The 19,967-nt window shown below is 45.9% G+C and overlaps 1 protein-coding gene across 8 annotated transcripts in view; it reads left to right on the plus strand.

The window, feature by feature from the left end:
• The first annotated feature begins 327 nt into the window (after positions 1-327).
• The window catches only part of usp32 (ubiquitin specific peptidase 32), a 150,581-nt gene continuing 130,941 nt past the window's right edge, over positions 328-19,967 (plus strand). For 7 of the 8 annotated variants that reach the window (XR_009768958.1, XM_061682537.1, XM_061682539.1 and 4 more), the window contains exons 1-3: positions 328-499; positions 9,338-9,465; positions 11,785-11,890. Coding sequence is in view for 7 of the 8 variants with exons in the window: in XM_061682537.1 (XP_061538521.1) it covers positions 442-499; positions 9,338-9,465; positions 11,785-11,890 (292 nt within the window). In the remaining variant the exon portion in view is untranslated. Of the gene's footprint in view, positions 500-1,071; positions 1,485-9,337; positions 9,466-11,784; positions 11,891-19,967 lie in introns of all 8 variants that reach the window. The other variant, XM_061682538.1, reaches the window with a different exon arrangement.

Here is a 19,967-nt window from a genome sequence, read left to right on the forward strand (position 1 = left end):
CCCCCCCCCCGAGGAAACATCCAGGGGCCCTGTTGATGCTTTGATTTAAAATTAAGCAACCAAAATGTCCTCAAATGTAATGAGTTATATTACTTTGGGAAAGTCATTGAAATACTAGTTACCCTACTTTGGAATGTTCAACTCGGGAACTTATTGCAATCAACTCATTGTCATATTATTTACCTGAAAATAACCGTGCTCGTCGTGTCGTGAATTTAGGCTTAATTCTAAATTCCACTTGCTCGAGCGTTCGAGGCACACTCCATCCAGCCCGGTAGGTGGCGGTGATGCACCTGAACGCTGGTGGCCAACCGCCATTGTCTCGAACCGACGCGAAGAAGACCTTGAGTCGTTCGTTCGCCACCAGGAAGGAGATTATTTAGCCATTTATGAATGAAGAACTCATCAAACACGACTTAATCCCCCGAAAATGAGGGGAGGATGGGAGCCAAAGAGTCGAGGATTGGCTTCCTTCCGTACGACGAGGCAGTCAAGAGAGGTAAATTCCCAAGCAACGGGCCAAAGCCGTTATCATTTGCACGAGATAAGGTAACGAACTAACTGCTCGAGCGGAGTCTATTCCGAGGGTGCGAGCCTTACATTTTCGCGACCCAAGAACGTCGACTTTGGCCGTTTTGCAGCGACAGGCTACCGATCACTGACGTCCTTTCATTTCACAATGTCACGGACATTTTGGAGCCCTTATAAGAGCGGCACCTTTTTGAATTGTTTTCCAAAATCTCGTGAACAGGTCAATTGTGCTATCTGGAAATATATGTGAAAGCAGGCGTCACACCAGCCGTGTGACGCGATGGTTAACGGGAGCATAAATGCTACGTTTGACGTCCTCAATTATTCCGATTTGTCTAATTACGCCGACAATGGAGAAGTTGAGCTATACGTAACCGGGAATACTCCTCCTTTTATGGACTTGAAAGCAATATGTGACCCGTTCTTCTCCAGCATGAACAACTCCACAGTCGGAGTGACTTCCCATTCAGAGGCGAGATTGCACGAGTTGGGTCACAAAAGATACACTTCAAGACCAAACGACGACTTTTTCCCCTTCAGTGTCGGCGCGCCGATCCGAAGAGAGATCCTGCCGCGTCTGATTTGGTCAGTGTGCGAGAAAAGACGAGGAGGAATGTGGCTTCTTCACCACGGCGAGGCCGGTACCGACTCACAATGCCCCCGCGGACCTGATAGTTCCTGGCCAAGAAGAATATCGCCATGGCCCGACCTCCCCGCTCCGTTGTGACTTGTTTTCCCTCTTCCGAAAGTTCAATTTATCGAGGGGACTGACTCGTTTTGAAGATGCGGAGGACATTCAGATTAAGCATTGAGGACTCCTTCCGGGACTTGCATGAAGGCGTGGCAGAGAAGGCTGGGAAAATGTGTTACAAGCCAGGGGGATGACTTCCAAGAGGAACGTTCGTAGTTTGGATTCTGAGTAAATCTTATGCGACGCCCGACACTTTTTGAAAGTAAGACACAAGAAATCACCTTGACGCTTGTGAATCCACGATGACACAAATGAGGGCAAAATCTCTTCAATTTGAGACGCGAGCTATTGTAAACCATGGAAATTGTGAAAATCTGTAAATCTTAACAAAGGTAACATATTCGGAAGCGTTTCATTTTTAGACACCCCTGTCCCCTTTTTTAAAGAAAAGATACCCTGACTATGAAATGACGTGTACAGTATTCTATTTCTGTGCATAAAACTCTGCCTTTAGTCACAGTGGTTGGTTGCACTCCAAAGTTGAGGCCTAACACCTCTCCAGATCCTTTGGACAGACAAGAACGTATCAGTCTTTGTATTTTACTTTAATGCATTTGGTGAGGCATCATTTTCTATTCTTTAAGTCAGGGCTATCAAATACATTTTTTCTAGGGGCAACATTGCACTTATGCTTTCCTACGGCGGGCCGTTTTGACAGGGAAACCATATAAATATATAATTGACTTATATTATTATATACAGCAGATGCGAAAAATTGATGGATAATTTGTTTTGAAGAAAGTCAAGGAAAATAGTTTGTCCAACTGGTGCTGAATGTATTTTAAAGAGGGGTTTGTTCCCGAAAATGTTTGCAATCTCTCAGCGTTGTTAAAAGTGAAGCCAATTTACAGTATCGGTGCAGATTTTAGCAAGAAACATGACGGACAGTCCTCTCCAAAAATATTGGAACGACAAGGTCAATTCCTTGTTGTGGACATTTGGGTTTCAGATCAAAAGATTAATATGAGGCAAAAGGTCAGAATTCCAGCTTTTATTTCATGGTATTTACATTGAGATGTGTTAAAAGAACTCAGGACAGAGCACCTTTTGTTGGAACCCACCCACTTTTCAAGTGAGCAAAACAAAAGTGTGTCTTAACTTTGTGAAAATAAATGACAAGTCCTCCCCAGTGCAACACTTGGAATAAGATTATATTGTGCAAAGGAGTCTGACGTGCACCCTCCCATTCCGAGCCTCACCCTACACCGCGCGGAAGTTCAGTGAAGTCAAATTGGGTGAGTGAAACAATAAAATAGGTTTATGCCAACATTAAGGCAGCTAACAAGTTAATTGGTTGGTTGCACTTTTGAGCTAAAACTTCACCCACCAAAGGTCAAACTAGCAGTTTTACATCAGAATTAATTGGGCCAAAATTCCCACACTCAAACACTAATCTTGTGCCTCATTGGTGGGTAGGTAAAGGAATCAATTCCATTCATTATTCTTTTTCTTGCCGTCTCGATTAACTTTTGCTTTCAAAATTCTCCGGTTGCACGTGAAGTTACCTTTCCTGCCAAAACGATGAGTTGCGGTGCATACCCTTCAAAATAAAGGGCTACAAGCTTAAACCGGGAAGTCAAGTGAAACCTTGCACATACAGCGGCTGCAATAAATATTTAACACGTCACCGCTTTTCTCACTAAATACAGTGGGTACGGAAAGTATTCATCCATCCATCCCTCCATTTTCTGAGCCGCTTCTCCTCACTTGGGTCGCGGGTGTGCTGGAGCCCATCCCGGCTGCCATCGGGCAGGAGGCGGGGTACACCCTCAACTGCTTTGCCAGCCAATCGCAGGGCACATACGAACAAACAACCATTCGCACTCACATTCACACCTACGGGCAATTGAGAGTCTCCAATTCATGCATGTTTTGGAGCGCCCGGAGAAAACCCACACAGGCACGGGGAGAAGATGCAAGCTCCACACAGGCGGGACCGGGGATTGAACCCCGGTCCTCCGAACTGTGAGGCTGACGCTCTAACCAGTCGGTCACCGTGCCGCCGGAAAGTACTCAGACACCCTTAAATGTTTCACTCTTTGTTATGTTGCAGCCATTTGCTAAAATCATTTGTTCATTTTTTTCCCTCATGAATGGACACACAGCACAGAAAAACACTGAATTGGTAAATGTTTTGTGGATTTATTCAATAAGAAAAACTGAAATATCACACAACCATAAGTATTCAGACCCTTTGCTCAGTATTTAGTAGAAGCACCCCTTTTGAGTGAATACAGCCATGAGTCTTTTGGGGAAAGTTTTTCACACCTGGATTTGGGGAGCCTCTGTCATTCGTCCTTGCAGATCCTCTCCAGTTCTGTCAGGTTGGATGGTGAACGTTGGTGGACAGCCATTTTAAGGTCTCTCCAGAGATGCTCAATTGGGTTTAAGTCAGGGCTCTGGCTGGGCCATTCAAGAACAGTCACAGAATTATTCTGAAGCCACTCCTTCGTTATTTTAGCTGTGTGCTCAGGGTAATTGTCTTGTTGGAAGGTGAACCATCGGCCCAATCTGAGGTCCTGAGCAGTCTAGGGAAGGTTTTCGTCCAGGATATCCCCGTACCTGTCCGTGCAGCTGAAAAACACACCAACAGCATGATGCTGCCACCACCGTGCTTCACAGTTGGGACTGTATTGTACAGGCGATGAGCAGTAACGCTTTGAATTAAGGCCAAAAAGTTCTATCTTGGTCTTATCAGACCAGAGAATCTTATTTCTCACCATCTTGGAGTCCTTAAGGTGTTTTTTTTTTTTTTAGCAAAGTCCGTGCAGGCTTTCATGTGTCTTGCACTGAGGAGATGCTTCCGTCGGGCCACTCTGCCATAAAGCCCCGACTGGTGGAGGGCTGCAGTGATGGTCGACTTTCTAGAAATTTCTCCCATCTCCCGACGGCATCTCTGGAGCTCAGCCACAGTGATCTTTAGGTTCTTCTTCACCTCTTTCACCACCTCATCTCCCCCGATTACTCAGTTTGGCCGGACGGCCAGCTCTAGGAAGGGTTCTGGTCATTCCAAACGTCTTCCATTTAAGGATTATGGAGGCCACTGTGCTTTTAAGAACCATATGTGCAGCAGAATTTTTTTTTTTTTTTTGTTACCTTGGCCAGATTTGTGCCTTGCCACAATTCTGTCTCTGAGCTTTTCAGGCAGTTCCTTAGACATCATGATTCTCATTTGCTCTGACATTCACTGTGAGCTGTCAGGTCTTCTATAGACAGGTGTGTGGCTTTGCTAATCAAGTCCAATCAGTATAATCAAACAGCTGGACTCCAATGAAGGTGTAGAACAATCTCAGGGATGATCAGAAGAAATGGACAGCACCCGTGTTAAATATATGAGTGTCACAGCAAAGGGTCTGAATACTTATGACTGATATTTCAGTTTTTCGTCTTTTAATAAATCTGCAAAAATGTCAACAATTCTGTGTTTTTCTGTCAATGTGGTGTGCTGTGTGTACAACCCCAATTCCAATGAAGTTGGGATGTTGTTAAACATAAATAAAAACAGAATACAATGATTTGCAAATCACGTCCAACCTTGAATTGAATACACTACAAGTAAATTACTGTAAGTTAAGACACGTTATTTCTGTCATGTTGTAATGTTGATTTGACCTCACTGATTAGAATACATGAGCTGACTAGAGCAGTGATTTCCAACCTTTATGGAGCCAAGGCACATATTTTACAATTGAAAAATCTCACAGCACACCAACAAACAAAAATGTCACAAAAAGTGGATACATTAATTACTGTATGTACAACCCCAATTCCAATGAAGTTGGGACCTTGTGTTAAACAAATAAAAACCGAATACAATGATTTGCAAATCATGTTCAACCTATATTTAATTGAATACACTACAAAGACAAGATATTTAATGTTCAAACTGATCAACTTTATTGTTTTTAGCAAATAATCATTCATTTAGAAGTTTATGGCTGCAACGCGTTCCAAAAAAGCTGAGACAGGTGGCAAAAAAGACTGATAAAGTTGAGGAATGCTCATCCAACGCCTGTTTGGAACATCCCACAGGTGAACAGGCTCATTGGGAACTGGTGGGTGCCATGATTGGGTAGAAAAGGAGCTTCCCTGAATTGCTCAGTCATTCACAAGCAAAGATGGGGCAGTTTAAGGACACAACGTATAATTGCAAGGAATTTAGGGATTTCATCTACGGTCCATAATATCATCAAAAGGTTCAGAGAATCTGGAGAAATCACTGGATGTGAGCGGCAAGACCGAAAACTAACATTGAATGTTCAATACCCTGGCGGCACTGCATCAAAAACCGACATCCATATGGAAAGGATATCACCACATGGGCTCAGGAACACTTCAGAAAACCAATGTCAGTAAATACAGTTCTTCGCTACATCTGTAAGTGCAACTTGAAACTCTACTAGGCAAAGCAAAAGCCCTTTAGAAACGCCGCCGGCTTCTCTGGCCCTGAGCTCATCTAAGATGGACGTCGTGTCCTCCGGACCAAAGAGGAAAATAACCATCTGGACTGTTATGGACGCAAAGTTCAAAAGCCAGCATCTGTGATCGTATGGGGCTATGTTAGTGCCAATGGCATGGGTAACTTACACATCTGTGAAGGCACCATTCATGCTGAAAGGTACATACAGGTTTTGGACAAACATATGCTGCCATCCAAGCAACGTCTTTTTCATGGACACCCCTGCATATTTCAGCTAGACAATGGCAAACTACATTCTGCACGTGTTACAACAGCATGGCTTTGTAGTAAAAAGGTGCGGGTACTCGACTGGCCTGCCTGCAGTCCAGACCTGCCTCCCATTGAAAATGTGTGGCGCATTATGAAGCGTAAAATACAACAACAGAGACCCCGGATCAGGCAAGAATTGGAAAGAATTCCACCTACAAAGCTTCAACAATGAGTGTCCTCAGTTCCCAAACGTTTATTGAATGTTGTTAAAAGAAAATGTGATGTAACACAGTGCTAAACGTGACCCTGTCATAGCTTTTTTGGAACGTGTTGCAGCCATAACATTCTAAGTTAATGATTATTTGCTAAAAACAATAAAGGTTATCAATTTGAACATTAAATATCTTGTCTTTGTAGTGTATTCAATTCAATATAGGTTGAACACGATTTGCAAATCATTGTATTCGGTTATTATTTATGTTTAACACAACGTCCTAACTTCATTGGAATTGGTGTTGTACATCAGTCTACCCCCCTACTGGTCCCCTTAACCCCCACAGTCAACACTGGTAACCCATGTATTTGAAGCGAGCTAGCTTTAAACAACAAACAATGGCAAGCCATCTCATTTTCTGGGTCAAACTGATCAAGCGCATCATCAGATTTACTTGAAACTTCCCAGAAAACGAGAATAATAATGGAGAATCACATCCATATGGTTTTCTGTTGTCTGAGTACTATGAACGTGTGATTTTAAACGCTGAAAAAACTTTTTGCAGTCAGATTTGCGCTGTAACAACCCCAATTTAATTTTCTGCAATGCGTTTTTCATCCAACAACAGAGCAGGAAAAATTTAACGGTAATAGTTACTAGACAACTTTAAATGTGTGAGCGGATGCTTTCGTGTCCGAATCCTATGAACGTGTAGTTTTCGATGCCGAAATCGAGGAACATTTTCATCTTTGTCAAAATGTTGAATGAACACAAACGTAATGTAGATGGCGTGAATGAAAACCTCCTCAGAAAAAGTATTCCTGCACACGTCATTGTCTCCGATCCAATAAGTTGCCGTTATTCGCCAGTGTAATGCAGTCACTTTCACATTTAGTTCTTCTGCAATGCGTTTTTTCCTGGTCCATCTTCATTCAATTGACAACAAACGGAGCTTCCAAAATTAGCAGTAACAGTTACTAGAATATTTTCCAATGGGTACGGAAAGTATTCACACCCCCCATAAAATCTTTCACTCTTTGTTATATTGCAGCCATTTGCTGAAGTCATTTGTTATTTTTTTACACTCATCAATGTACACACAGCACCCCATATTGAGAGAAAAAAACAGAATTGATGACATTTTTGCTGATTTATTAAAAAAGAAACACTGAAATATCACACAGCGACATGGTAGCGAGGTGTAGTTTCTGCTCTACACCGCGACACATCCCTCATGGGCTTCAGGCCACAAATCCCATCTGAACGGCTTACTGGGACACAGGTAATGGATGTCTTTTGTGAGGATGCACATGTGCAAATTTGGCGCCAGATACAGATCAAGATTACTATTGTGATAGGCGACTACGGCAGGAGTACGGATTCAGACGCAAGTGTCGCTTTGCCAGATGCCAACATTAATTGCGTCTTTTGGCGATAGATGTTACAGGAGTCGGTAATTGGGAGAGTAACAATCTGCGTGTGAGCATAATCCTTTAGGAGCAGCGACAACAGAGAGGTTGTGATCTGCCTATTACGGTTAAGGGTTGCACTGCAAGCGTTGAGAACTAAGTTGGCTACTCTTAGGGGGGTGCTTAGCGACCAGGAATTGGTTGCTGTGTTAGCCATGCGTTGTCGTGTGGTGGAGATTTGGATTGGAAGCTGCGAGGTTGTGTCGCCGTCCCCCCCCCTCCCCCTTTTGCACCGTGAGGGCACGAATGGCTGTGAAGTGGAGGCGCAATAACCAAAGTCCACGATAATGCAAATGAGCAGGTGCAAAGCCAAGGATAAACCTAAGTCAAGCTTGCGCAGCGTGCAGGAAGGAAGAAAAGAATGAGTTCCATCCGAGGCGAGCCACAGAAAGATCAAATGAAAAGCAGGCAACTTCGACATCACGAACAACGTGGAACAGACAAGGAAGACTGGGAACCAGCACAGAAGGAGGCTTTCAACACCAGAGGTTGCTGCAGGTGCAATAGAAGAGTTGCCTGAGGGAGCAAAGGGTGGGTTGGGAGGGTAAAATGTCGCAGAGGTGCCCTTTGCAAGGTCCAGAGAAGCAGTGCACAGGAAGTCTGAGGTCTCGAAGGAGAGGCAAAACCCACATGTCCTGTACTGTTGAAGCCTAGCATGTGTGAAAGTCACGAAAGAAGCAACTTGACTTAGCGGCCATAGACGGAGCAAGCCAGCTATTTAGAGAAGTCACTACGCAGCGCCGCGTGATGGCTGAAAATGCAGTCCGTTGTTTAGGGACAGAGTCCACAAAATGCGTTTCGATAGGCGCAATTTTCCTATTCATTAGGGGGTCGAGTGGGCTCAAAGGGCCGAGAGCAGGTCCCGTGTCTCAAGCGCGACCCCTGGTGGACCTGTTTGCCATCACCGGTGTGGTCCCCCCTTTTGTAAAATCGTCAACTGGTTGCGGTTGTAATGGAAGGGTCGGAGTGCGGCCCATGTGCAAGTCGGTTAGGCTGCAGTCGAGTGAGTCTTTAGCGAATGAAGCGGCGTGTTTGATGAGCACTTCCCTCAAACGCTGTCGTTCGTCATCGGAACTCAGGGCGACAGCATCCGCTAGTACCTGCTGCACTTTAGTTTCAGAGTCGGGATAAGGGAGCGGGCGACGATCACACGGTGTTACCGGTGAGTTGGTTCACGAGGAGTCCGAGGGAGTGGGAGGATTCGCGGGAGAACCGTTTTCGGGTGCAGCTGGGATTGTACTGAGCGTATGGATCACCAGGTGTTGGTCCGTAGCCAGGTCCGCTCTGATAATGTCATCACCCTCAGTAGGTCTCATTGGAACGATAGCAATGTGTCGCGAAGGAACAGTGAGTTGTACTCCACCAGAGCTCGGCAACGGGAAGAGGTCTTGTGGAAGGTGACCAATCATGGGGACCGTGATGTACAATTTTGGCTTCTCTCTTCACCTATGGTGGCAACCTAGTCTGCTCTAGACATTCGCCTGGTTTGTTTGTCTCAACGACATTAATAGCCAAATGATGACTTTCTAAATGTGTTCTTACAGTGACTTTGTTTCCTTTTCTTTTTCTTTCTATGAACTATTCTTTTTTTTAAATAAATGTTTTTTTTTTTTTTTTTGATAACCCTACCCCTATAAACTATTCTAAATGACTGTTTTCACTTAGTATTTACTGACAATTGTTCTCTCATTGTCCCTCTGTAGTTACAGATTTGGAATTGAAACGACTGAAGGATGCCTTCAAGAGAACGAGCGGCCTCTCCTTTTACATGACTCCACAGTGCTTCTACAGGGAGGTGTTGGGAAATGGAGTTCCACCAAATGTTGCAGAAGTAAGAAGTATTTTCTAGGACTTTTTCAAATAAACAGTATTTTTAGATGCGATTGTCATGTTTGACAGATAGATAGATTTGGGTACATAATAGGTTTAAACTTCCTCTAGCAAGTGTTGTGGATCAATATCTTGGCAGTAAATCTTTAGATTTTAAAAGCATGCATGCGTGTCTCATAATATACATACTCTATCTACAATATATTTTTTTATATTTGGATATACATTAATATATATATATATGTATGTATAATATGTCATACATATATAAATACTATCAATTTATTAGACTTGACACCGATCTGATCGGGTTGATCGGTATTGGCCGATAATTAGTATTTTATGCTGATCGCCTGTTGGGCTTTAATGTCATAATTCAACGATCCGATCAATGACGTCATTGATTGGCTCCCCAAAAGACATTTAATCCGCATCGCCATCGTGTAGAGTATATTTAAATCCAAAAGCTAGTTTATTTTTAGCCTTGTCGCGTGTCTTTTGACATTATTTACGATTACTGAGCTTTGCCACGACGACAACGCGTGTGTATTCTGTTGGTCATAAAAGAACAAAATGGGGAAAAACCTTATGGTGGTGGTGGTCACTGGTGCTCGGGACAAGACGATCGTTTTAAGGATTCCTTGAGGTATGTTCACGTAGTTTTAATACGATACGGCACACAAGCAGCCAACAAAACATTATGTAGCCTAGCAAGCTAGTGCTAGCACTGACGGTTGTACGTAAACATGTCAGCATTCTGTCGAATCATGCTCTAAAGTTTCGGTGTGTGTGAAGTAATGTAATTACAATTGAATTACAGTAAGTTAGCACCCATTATTTCTGTCAACATGACGATACAGTTTGTTTCCTTATAAACATAATTTGGTGCGGCGCATCCAAACGACACACTTCCTGTATCGGTCACATGGTTTTTTTTTTTTCTTCAAGTGATACACGCACCAATACGGGGTTTCACTATTGTGCGCTCGGCACAGTGCTGACGCACCAGTGTTGTTCGTCCCATCACTGAAGTATATACAGTAAATGAACAAGTAATTGAAAGAGACGCGTTGCTCCATCTTGTGATGGGATTGGTGAACGGTTATAGTTTCTTTTAACTCGATGATCAGTGATCGGCCCCAAAAATCCTGATCGTGTAAAGCCTAATAGTTATAATATACAGTGGGGCAAAAAAGTATTTAGTCTCTCAGGTGAGGTATACCTATGATGAGAGAGGTATACCTCTCTCATCTTTTTAAGTGGGAGAACTTGCACAATTGGTGGCTGACTAAATCCTTTTTTGCCCCACTGTAGTACTACTACTGTTGTTTAAAATGTGGATTTCATGTGCAGTTTAGTTGTTTAAAGTACAGAACAACTACAAATGTTACAACATTTTGCAATAGGCATGATGTTTTGTCAGGTGATTGACATTCCAGAAAATAAGTTGTATGTATGACTCGTGTTGATCAGGTAGGCATTTTGTTAACAATTCATTATAGTTTAGCCATGACTTTAAATAGAAATTCTGCAATGTTTTTATGTTTTTTATTTTTATAAATGTATCAAAAACAACTTTTGGCCCACCCTGCATATAAAACAATTGACCTGTGTTGTCAGCCACTGCTTGTTGCAGACAGACCTCTTGTTCCCAGGAAAATATTTTGACAAATATCTTAGAATATCTATCTTGTCCATTTTTACTTCACAAAACTACGCCATGCCAATGAAGACAACTATTCATCAGCCTGCATGGTCATGCTGTACCTTCCCAAAAAAGGGTGCGAACAAATCATGTGCTGGTGTGACCAACTGAAAAGGTTGGTTGCACAAGCGCGACCAGTGCAAAAGTTAGTGTAGAGCCCTGTTGTGGATTATGTCACACTACAAGGATTTTTGTTCCTTACAAAATATGTGGAGCCCGATCTGGGAAATTAGCCCAATTGTAAGGCAAGCCTTATCTTATCGCTATTTTTTATGGTGTGCTAGAATTCTCGTCAGCCCCTGCTTGTATATCAACATTGACTTTACTGGTGGCCCGCAATGAAAATTATCCAGTTGTAATTACACAGCACAAACTCTGAATTGTTCCGATTTATTTTTGCTGTGTGAGGTCAGCGACACATTTCTCCACCTACTGGTGGAAACCTTTATAACTACACTCCTCTTGCACCTGGGTAAATGCACCAGCGAACACCCATCTGCATATCGACATGAAATCCAAGCTCTATAACTCCAAATGTTCAGATTTTCCCAGGGTTTTGCCTGTTCGTTGCTGTTTCCAGCTTGAATTTTATCTATTTTTTCCCTGTCCATTCAGGTGATCTACACTTCATTTGGGGGTGCCTCTAAAGGACTTCACTTCAACAATGTTGTAGTGGGTCTGGTACTTCTGACACGGGGACGAGACGAGGAGAAGGCCAAGTGTAAGTGTAGCTTTTGTTGCAGCCTCTTTTGGTATGTTCTGTTGTCTCAAATTGAATGTTTTTTTTTATTTCCTTTGCTATCTTTTCTTAATTCTGAACACATTTTATATCTTTTCATGGGACAACACTGAAAACAATGACACTACAATCTGGAGTGGTCACTGTAACACTGCAAACTTACTGTCCCCTGAAAAAAACTCAACACACAGCCAGTGTTGTGAAAGTTCATTTTCTATGTGAACTAGTTCAAAGTTCAGTTCACTGTTCCAAAAATAAACTAGTTTATAGTTCATGAATACAAATTTTGAACAAAGTTCAACATTCCAAAAATGAGCTAGACCTGTGAGTAGCTATTAAGGGCCCTCGCACCCGTGGCCACGTTGGGGTTAGTGGCACATTGCGGATCCATTGAATAGCACCACACAAGTCTGCATATTGACAAGAAGTGAGACGGCTGGAGCTGAACACGCTCAAGACTGTAGAGATGATCTTTCCGTCCTGAAAAAGGCCCAGCAGAGGATGTACTTCCTGCGGCTTCTGAGAAAGCACAGCCTGCCACAGGAGCTGCTGAGGATGTTCTACACAGCGGTCATCGAATCAGTCCTGTATTCTTCCATCACAGTCTGGTTTGGTGCTGCTACAAAAAAGGACAAGCTCCGACTGCGACAGACAATCAAAACTGCTGAAAGGATTGTCGGTACCCCCATACCCACCCTTGAGGTGGGTATGGGGGTACCGGTACCACCCTTGAGGTGGGTATGGGTCATCTCGGACCCGCCACATCCCGGTCACCAGCTCTTACAGCTCCTTCCCTCAGGTAGGCGCTACCGATCAATGCAAACTAGAACGAGCAGACATTCCAACAGCTTCTTCCATCCATCCATCTTTTACTGCTTATCCGGGTCGGGTCGCGGGGGCAATAGCTTTAGCAGGGACGCCCAGACTTCCCTCTCCCCAGCCACTTCATCCAGCTCTTCTGGGGGGATCCCGAGGCGTTCCCAGGCCAGCCGAAGGACGTAGTCTCTCCAGCGTGTCCTGGGTCGTCCTCGGGGTCTCCTCCCGGTGGGACGGACACCTCACCAGGGAGGCGTCCGGGAGGCATCCGAATCAGATGCTCCAGCCACCTCATCTGGCTCCTCTCAATGTGGAGGAGCAGCGGCTCTACTCTGAGATCCTCCCGGATGACCGAGCTTCTCACCCTATCTCTAAGGGAGAGCCCGGACACCCTGCGGAGGAAACTCATTTCGGCCGCTTGTATCCGGGATCTTGTTCTTTCGGTCACGACCCACAGCTCATGACCATAGGTGAGGGTAGGAACGTAGATCGACCGGTAAATAGAGAGCTTCGCCTTTCGGCTTAGCTCCTTCTTTAGCACAACGGACCGATACAAAGTCCACATCACTGCAGACGCTGCACCTATCCGCCTGTCGATCTCCCGTTCCATTATTCCCTCACTCGTGAACAAGACCCCAAGATACTTGAACTCCTCCACTTGGGTCAGGATCTCATCCCCGACCTGGAGAGGGTACGCCAGCGTTTTCCGACTGAGGACCATGGTCTCTGATTTGGAGGTGCTGATTCTCATCCCAGCCGCTTCAGACTCTCCTGCGAACTGCTCCAGTGAGAGTTGGCGCTCACGGCTTGATGAAGCCAACAGAACCACATCATCAGCAAAAAGCAGAGATGCAATGCTGAGGCCACCAAACCGGACCCCCTCTACGCCTCGGCTGCGCCTAGAAATTCTGTCCATACAAGTTATGAACAGAATCTGCGACAAAGGGCAGCCTTGGCGGAGTCCAACCCTCACCGGGAACGAGTCCGACTTACTGCCGGATATGCGGACCAAACTCTAACTCTGGTCGTACAGGGAGCGAACAGCCCGTATCAGGGGGTTCGGTACCCCATACTCCCGCAGCACCCTCCACAGGACTCCCCGAGGGACACGGTCGAACGCCTTCTCCAAGTCCACAAAACACATGTAGACTGGTTGGGCGAACTCCCATGCACCCTCGTGGACCCTGCCGAGGGTGAAGAGCTGGTCCACTGTTCCACGGCCAGGACGAAAACCACACTGCTCCTTCTGAATGTGAGATTCGACTTCCCGACGGACCCACCTCTCCAGCACCCCTGAATAGACCTTATCATGGAGGCTGAGCAGTGTGATCCCCCTGTAGTTGGAACACACCCTCCGGTCCCCCTTCTTAAAAAGGGGGACCACCACCCCAGTCTGCCAATCCAGAGGCACTGTCCCCAATGTCCACACGATGTTGCAGAGGCGTGTCAACCAGGACAGCCCCACAACATCCAGAGCCTTTAGGAACTCCAGGCGAATCTCATCCACCCCCGGGGCCCTGCCACCGAGGAGCTTTTTAACTACCTCTGTGACCTCAAACCCAGAGATAGGAGAGCCCGCCTCAGAGAGCACGCCTTCCTCATGGGAAGGCGTGTCGGTGGAATTGAGGAGGTCTTCGAAGTATTCTCCCCACCGACTCACAACGTCCCGAGTCGAGGTCAGCGGTGCCCCATCCCCACGGTACACAGTGTTGGTGGTGCACTGCTTTCCTTTCCTGAGACATCGGATGGTGGACCAGAATTTCCTCGAAGCCATCCGGAAATCTTTCTCCATGGCCTCACCGAACTCCTCCCATATCCGAGTTTTTGCTTCAGCGACCATCAGAGCTGCATTCCGCTTGGGCAGCCGGTACCCATCAGCTGCCTCAGGAGTCCCACAAGCCAAAAAGGCCCAATAATACTCCTTCTTCAGCTTGACGGTATCCCGGGGATTTCCGCCACGACCGGCACCGACCACCTTATGGCCACAGCTCTGGTCGGCCACCTCACCAATGGAGGCGTGGAACATGGTCCACTCAGACTCGATGTTCCCCGCCTCCCCCGGAACATGAGCAAAGTTCTGTTGGAGGTGGGAGTTGAAACTCCTTCTGACAGGGGATTCTGCCAGATGTTCCCAGCAGACCCTCACAATACGTTTGGGCCTGCCACGTCGGACCGGCATCTTCCCCCACCATCGGAGCCAACTCACCACCAGGTGGTGATCAGTTGACAGCTCCGCCCCTCTCTTCACCCGAGTGTCCAAGACATATGCGGCCGCAAGTCCGATGACACGACCACAAAGTCGATCATCGAACTGCGACCTCGGGTGTCCTGGTGCCAAGTGCACGTGTGGACACCCTTATGCTTGAACATGGTGTTCGTTATGGACAATCTGTGACGAGCACAGAAGTCCAATAACAGAACACCGCTCGGGTTCTGATCGGGGGGGGGGGCCGTTCCTCCCAATCACGCCCTTCCAGGTCTCACTGTCATTGCCCACGTGAGCATTGAAGTCCCCCAACAGAACAATGGAGTCCCCAGCGGGAGCGCTCTCCAGCACCCCATCCAAGGACTCCAAAAAGGGTGGGTACTCTGAACTGCTGTTTGGTGCATAGGCACAAACAACAGTCAGGACCCGTCCTCCCACCCGAAGGTGGAGGGAGGCTACCCTCTCGTCCACCGGGGTGAACCCCAACGTACAGGCGCCGAGCTGGGGGGCAATAAGTATACCCACACCTGCTCGGCGCCTCTCACCGTGGGCAACTCCAGAGTGGAAGAGAGTCCAACTCCTCTCGAGAGGACTGGTACCAGAGCCCAAGCTGTGTGTGGAGGCGAGTCCGACTATATCTCGTCGGAACGTCTCGACCTCACACACCAGCTCGGGCTCCTTCCCTGCCAGAGAGGTGACATTCCACGTCCCTCGAGCCAGCTTCTGTAGCCGTGGATCGGATCGCCAATGTCCACGCCTTCGGCCGCCGCCCAGCTCACACTGCACCCGACCCCTATGGCCCCTCCCACAGGTGGTGAGCCCATGGGAAGGGGGACCCACGTTACCCTTTCGGGCTGTGCCCGGCCGGGCCCCTTGGGTGCAGGCCCGGCCACCAGGCGCTCGCCTTCGACCCCCACCACCAGGCCTGGCTCCAGTGGGGGGCCCCGGTGACCCGTGTCCGGGACGAAGTCCATTGTTTGTCGTCATCATGAGGGGTCAACAGCTTCTTCCCTCTTGCAATCAACTTCTGAAACACTGAACCTACAATTCCATTGCAACATGCTGGCAATTGAGTTTGAGTTTGTTGTCAGATTTCTGTGGGGCCAATTGTACATTACTCGTGCACTCACTGTCGTAGTCTCGCCACGCTGCACTATTTGCATATCTGTTTTTGACCAATACTGGCCACTCATGCCAGAGTAGCATCTGCTCCATTTGCACACTGACTGAAGAGTATCTGTAACATTTGCACAATCAACATTGTCCCAGATTATCGTACTACTTGCTTGAAGTCTCGGCGCCTTTTGAAAGTCAACCATCATTGCAGCCCTCCACCAGTCGGGGCTTTATGGCAGAGTGGCCCGACGGAAGCCTCTCCTCAGTGCAAGACACATGAAAGCCTGCACGGACTTTGCTAAAAAACACCTTAAAGGTCTCCAAGATGGTGAGAAATAATATTCTCTGGTCTGATAAGACCAAGATAGAACTTTTTGGCCTTAATTCAAAGCGTTACTGCTCACGGCCTGTACAATACAGTCCCAACTGTGAAGCACGGTGGTGGCAGCATCATGCTGTGGTTTTTTTTTTCAGCTGCAGGGACAGGGAGACTGGATGCAACCAAATACAAGATGAATGCGGCCAAGTACAGGCATATCCTGGACGAAAACCTTCTCCAGAGTGCTCAGAACCTCCAGACTGGGCCGAATTTTCACCTTCAAAAAAGACAATGACCCTAAGCACAAAAATAATAAAATACCGAAGGATTGGCTTCAGAACAGCTCCGTGACTGTTTTTGAATGGCCCAGCCAGAGCCCTGACTTAAACCCAATTGAGCGTCTCTGGAAAGTCCTGAAAATGGCTGCCCACCAACGTTCACCATCCAACCTGACAGAACTGGAGAGGATCTGCAAGGAGGAATGGCAGAGGATCATTGCATCATGGCATCATCATTCCCAAAAAGACTCATGGCTGTATTAGCTCAAAAGGGTGCTTCTACTAAATACTCAGCAAAGGGTGTGAATACTTGTGGCTGTGTGATATTTCAGTTTTTATTTTTTAATAAATGAGCAAAAATGTTCTGTCAATATGGGGTGCTGTGTGTACATTAATGTGGGAAAAAAATGAACTTAAATGATTTTAACAAAGGGCTGCAATATAAAAAAAGAGTGAAAATTTTAAGCGAAAGAGGAGCAAATGGGACAGCGCGTGTGCGGCTGTCAATGTTGTGGGGTCGGAACAGCGCACACATGCTGAACTACAAAAGAAATGGTCAGACATTAAGGTGGATGTGAAGCGGAGGAGAGCATATCAGCATATCAAAGAGGATATCAAAACTTTGAGTCCTTTTTCCATCCATTCATCCATTTTCCTCCGCTTATCCACGGTCGGCTTATCGGGTCGCGGGGGCAGCAGCCTCAGCAGGGAAGCCCAGACTTCCCTCTCCCCAGCCACATCGTCCAGCTCTTCCGAGGGGATCCCGGGTCTTTTCCAGGCCAGCCGAGAGACATAGTCTCTCCAGTGTGTCCTGGGTCATCCCCAGGGTCTCCTCCTGGTGGGACGTGCCCGGAACATCTCACCAGGGAGGTATCCTAATCAGATGCCCGAGCCACTTTATCTGGCTCCTCTCAATGCGGAGGAGAAGCGGCTCGACTCTGAGCCCCTCCCGGATGACCAAGCTTCTCACAGAGAGCCCGGGCACCCTGCGGAGGAAACTCATTTCGGCCGCTTGTATCTGGGATCTTCTTCTTTCTGTCACGACCCGGCGCTTGTGACCATAGGTGAGGGTAGGAACGTCGATAGGGGAAAATAAAGTAATTCGGGAGCTTCGCCTTTTGGCTCAGCTCCTTCTTCGTCACAACGGACAGATATGAAGTCCGCATCACTGCAGATGCTGCACCGATCCGCCTGTCGATCTCCCGTTCCATTCCAAAAATATCAGTAGTTACCCACTATTTACTCAGTACTGGAGTCATTATTTCACTGTGTACTTTTGACTCTAAAATCATTTTTGGGAGGACTACTTTTTACTTTTACTTGAGTCACATTGTCAACGAACAGGATTCTTACTTGAGGACAATATTTGGCTACTCTACCCACTTCTGGAGCGGACATCCTCTATTGCTACTCTTACGTTTAAGCTACATTTTTGCTCATCAGATCAGCCAGTGTCGTATTTGTTCCACTGGTCTTTTGTATTTTCGCAATGAGGTGCTGCGGGTTGTGGCACACGTAGCATCGTACGCACACGTAGCATCGTCGACGAGTTGATCCACTAGTACATCTTGTATTAATTAGATAAATTTAGGCGCGTTTCCTAATTAGTTTACGGACGTTAAAGTTAAATGTATTAAGCGACGGAGCGATGTTAGGGATTATGTCACAACACAGAATGAACTCACTTCAAATTCTGAAATGGCCAATAAAAACAGACAAATATTGTACTTGATATTTTTCCTGGAGGATGCATTTGGGATGAGCCTTTGAAGTTGGTAATAGTGAAAAGTGAAGTGAAACAGACAATGGTTTTCATCAATTCTTTTCCAGAATGAGAATGCTTAAAGAGGAGGGTGCTTTTCATGTGGGACAGCTTGAAGCAGGCATCAGGTGCAGGTGAGATGGGCCTGGCTCAAGTTGGAGGCCAGAACAAAAACTTTTTAAATTTAATCTTAAATTTGTTCATCAACATGTACTAGAGCGGTGTAAATAAATGTTTTTCTGCGTGAAGACAATTTGTCTATTTTGCCCTATTGTACTCGCCAGAGTCTTCCACATTGCTTGCTTTATGTTGGAATAGAAAACATTCTCTGCGGGAGCCCAGGGGGATCCGCCCAGATCCTCCCTCTGCAATGTTTTTTTTTTTTTTTGGGTCACCTTTTTCATGCCTTTGGTGTTTGCATGTCTGGAATTGACAAAGGGTGTGTGTATAGTAATTTTAAATAGATTGGGTACTACGTGTTCTTTGTTGTTGTTTTTCTTGACAGTTTTCAGAAAATATTAATATTAAAATATATAATATTTAAAGAGGGTGAAACAAACATAGAACATGGGAAACAAACAGTAATAAGGGGATAATATGGTGTGTGGTAGTTGTTTGTAGTGCACAAGGAGAGTTTTGTGTGACTTGTGTGTGCGGAAACAAGCAGAGCAGGAAAACAGAAAGGAGTGAGAATTCATGCTCGTGGCATGCATGATTCCGTTCTTTTGTCTAAGCAAAAAGGAAAGAATGAAACAAAATACAATGCAATTAATGACAACTGATCGGACGTAGTACTTATCTAGAAGAGCCAGGGTGTGATGTTGCCATCACAAAGAAGTTGGCCGTCGACGTTTAGCTTGTCGACAATCAGCCACGCTCGTGTGCCTTTCTCACGGCGGTTCGTCATCACTTGGGTACAAGATTTTACGCCTTTCGTTCATTTCCTTGGGGAACTGGTCGTTCGTTCCAAACAAAGTCCCTTTGAGCTCACAAGCTTTTGATTTCACGAATACTTTTTGTTGAAAGTGTTCAAACTTTGCAACGATGGGATTTGGTCGGTTTCCTGGACAAGGCCCTCTTAATCGATGAACACGGTGAAAGGTAATCTTGTCGACTGTATCTTGGTGTATCTTGAGCGCGAACATCATGAACTTTTTAATTGAGCCTCAGGGTCTTCCGCTGCGTATTGTGAAATGCTTCGTGACTGAATGCCCAGCGTTGTTTCTTTCTTAGTTTTGTATTCCAGTCTGAGTTTGAAGTTCCGCTGACGTTGACGTCATGTTTGATAGGAGCGCAGCATTAACTAATCCTCTCTCTCCTCCACATCCGACTCACCACCTATTCCAGCTCCTTCCGTCAGGAGGGTGTTATTGAACAATGCAAACTAAAACCAGCATTCTAACACCTTCTAACCCTCTTGCCATGAACCTCTTAAGCAGTCGACTTGAAGCTCGAATTCACTGCTTTTTTTTATTTCCGTAAAAAAAATATTTTCACCCAAGACAATACTAGAGAAGATGACAAAATGCTTATTAAGCCTGTCATCTCCTCTAACATCTTGC

This window comes from Phycodurus eques, chromosome 7, assembly GCF_024500275.1.
Source record: "Phycodurus eques isolate BA_2022a chromosome 7, UOR_Pequ_1.1, whole genome shotgun sequence".
Classification (NCBI taxonomy): domain Eukaryota; kingdom Metazoa; phylum Chordata; class Actinopteri; order Syngnathiformes; family Syngnathidae; genus Phycodurus; species Phycodurus eques.